The following is a 2,941-nucleotide window of genomic DNA, read 5'->3' on the forward strand; positions in this document are numbered from 1 at the left end:
CAAGTGGGTTGAAGGTTTAACAAGGAGTTTGGATTTTCATGGATGTTTTGCAATGAACAACGAAGGAAGAAGTGGGGACCATATTTGGTTTCATTCTAAACTTAGTTCACGGACAATTCTAGTTTTCTAGCACATACTCCCTCTATTTCAATTTATAAAGCACACATGCAATCCGAGATGTAACTTTGAACATAATATTTGAGTCATGAATTACCATGACAACTTCTTCTGAATATGAATTTAATGATGTAATGTAACACATATAACCCACATTTCATTGATCAAATTGATGGTCAAAGTTGACTCTAAAAATTGTTTCCACCTTATAAAATGAATGGAGTACGTGTTACACGGTGAATATTTGGGGCCGCTATACCAGTTTATTTTTGTTTCAGGTTTTTCCTTTTTGAAACCGCTATATATTAAATTATTGTTATGACGATATTACAAATAAGGTGACATCAAGACCAGCACCACCTACTGGGGAGAAGAATACACCCTGCCCCCGAAACATAGCATACCTATTTAATTCCCCCCTCCTAAATACACAGATTAACAATTATATAGAGTTTACAAATAGTAAGTTGAGAAAAATGTGGTGAAGACTGTCATATCTGCCCAACTTGGAAAGAGGCTCTTCAGTTCTTTCGTGCTATCAACAAGAAACTGGTCTAGTACAGCCACATCGATTCTCAGTGGTTCGGAAGAGTTTGCCTGCAATTATTTCAGAAAGCTGCTTATTATTTCAAGTAAATGAACTTTAAGCTATACGTGTCAGTATAATTTACTTCAGTCACAAACGAAACAATACTCCGTTTGTTTTGCTATATGTCATGTTTATTCGTAATTGCTGTTTCACGATAATTGTGCCCATCAATTAGATAAAGAAAAAGGGTTGTTAATTAGGAGTACTACTACAGGTCAGTTGGACAGGTTAAATAAACTGGACAGTTTGGTTGACAGGTAAAGTGAAGTGGAGGAAGCACCTACTACTATGGGTGATGACGAAGCCTATATCATTACCTCTAACCAGAAAGACCAATTCTCATTACTTTGTCCAGTAAGTCGACAGATATATGATGGTGGTCCACCGCTTACAGTTTGAGGAGCTGATGAAGGTAACCACAATAAAGTATTAGCCTCTTGATAGCTAAAAGAAGAAAAAGTAAATGAATAGCAGGGAGTAAATATAAGCACCTGGAAGTGTGTTGTCAGCAAAAGACCAATTCGATAATGGACCAGTAATATTGAGCGAAGTGGTCCAAACCTCTGATAATGAACTGACACATATAACATATTAAAAAATGGAAAAAAAATGTGACATCATGGTTTAAAGATTGCTTTCTTTAGTTTTTATGTTTGGCACCATGGTAGTTAAATTTTTACCCAAGTGAGAGCTGTAGATGCATCCGTCGGTTCCAATTGTTACTTGATGTCTTCTGAACAACTAGCTGGGGAAAATGCTGGTGGTGCTTTCTAATCTCTTCAGTCTGTGCAGGAAACTTCAAACTTCCAGAGAACAAGAAAGGGACAGGATATAATGCCTGCAAAATAAGACAAACTCAAGCAAATACTAAGAACAAAGGATAGCAAAATCTTTCATTTATGCATGTATTCTAGAAAATATATTCAACCTCCTACACTACTTATTGGTCATCCTATTTGTGATGAATGATCATCCTGTCCTGTTTATCACAAATTTTCTACATTAACTAGGGGTCCCTCATGCAGGCCCAGATAATGCTCCACCACAAAAGGCAAAGCATATTTACTAACCTAACAATAGATTGCTGCAATAGAAGGTACTTGCAAGGATTTGCCTGGATGTCACATTATCAATGTTTTCGAGAAAATTTACTTACCACCCACGTGCTTCTATCAGATCGATATTTTTCTTTTAAGGATAACTCTGAGTTATCTTTTAGCCATTTTGCTGCCTCAGGTGCGTTGTTGAAAACAAACTCCAACGAATTAGCATCAACCACAGAGAAACCATAGTTTGACTCCACAATGTTACTAGCATCTGAAAATGTCATCAAACATGCAGCATAAAGGAATACTATCATAGTTCCTAAGTTCAACATCTGGTCGACAGACCACAGATATCCATAAGCTAAGGTAATTCTTCATTTCTTCTTGCATCCATATTAAAGCATAAGAGTGCAGACGTAGAATACCAGGAGACTCTTGTTATGATAAAATAAAGCATAAAAACATGTAGCCCACAAGCTGACAGAAGGGCTTTTGTAGCAGATATCTTATATGCAGAAAATTATTGTCCCAGCAAAATATTCATGGGCGTTTGAAAAGTCAGTTGAGTTTTCAATCACTAGAACTTTTTGAAAGAAAAACTTGATGTCAGTTCTTGATTGAGACACGCCATGTTTTCAGTTTTTGATTTAGTTCAAGAAGACCAAATGATAATCAAAATCAAAACATTGCTTAGTAGCAACCAAATACAGATATGCCTTCTGAAAGGAAATAAACCTTCCTTCTTACAGTGACTCAACTAGTATTATACAGTCTTCCTTAGCTTTAGGGTTTGTAGTCTCCCCTTATTCTGTCGCAAATCTCCCTTTCCACTGTATATACTCTGTGCTTGCAGATCCATCACCCTCGAGCCGCTACGATCGTGGACTGGATCTGGGAGATATGGGAGCTGGGAAAGGGAGGTGGAGAGAGGGAGGTGGGAGGCACGATGGCCACCTGCAGGCGCGTTGCAGGGAGTGGCAGTGATGGCTCAGGGAGTTGCGGCAGCAGGCTGATGGAGGGTGAGAGCCGGCAACAGGTGGTGGGAGCAGCAATGGCGGAGTAGGCGAGCGAGCTGGGGTTTGTGGAGACAGGACTGAGGGAAGAATGGACCGCAGGGGCCTAGAACCGGCGGGTAGGGTCGTAGCCGAGTTTTTTAGGGTCCCAGGGAGGCTTCCGAGGGCCAATGCGG

At 39.5% G+C, this 2,941-nt stretch overlaps 1 protein-coding gene across 1 annotated transcript in view; it reads right to left on the reverse strand.

Moving 5' to 3' along the window:
• Nucleotides 1–254: 254 nt before the first annotated feature.
• LOC119354444 (endoplasmic reticulum metallopeptidase 1-like) overlaps nucleotides 255–2,941 on the reverse strand; it is a 40,281-nt gene continuing 37,594 nt past the window's right edge. Inside the window, exons 17-21 of the mRNA XM_037621173.1 lie at nucleotides 1,863–2,023; nucleotides 1,387–1,544; nucleotides 1,198–1,280; nucleotides 1,024–1,109; nucleotides 255–714 (exon numbers count right to left, since the gene is read on the reverse strand). Coding sequence (XP_037477070.1) covers nucleotides 571–714; nucleotides 1,024–1,109; nucleotides 1,198–1,280; nucleotides 1,387–1,544; nucleotides 1,863–2,023 — 632 coding nt within the window. The 3' untranslated portion in view covers nucleotides 255–570. The remainder of the gene's footprint in view (nucleotides 715–1,023; nucleotides 1,110–1,197; nucleotides 1,281–1,386; nucleotides 1,545–1,862; nucleotides 2,024–2,941) is intronic.

This window comes from Triticum dicoccoides, chromosome 2A, assembly GCF_002162155.2.
Source record: "Triticum dicoccoides isolate Atlit2015 ecotype Zavitan chromosome 2A, WEW_v2.0, whole genome shotgun sequence".
NCBI classification, from domain to species: domain Eukaryota; kingdom Viridiplantae; phylum Streptophyta; class Magnoliopsida; order Poales; family Poaceae; genus Triticum; species Triticum dicoccoides.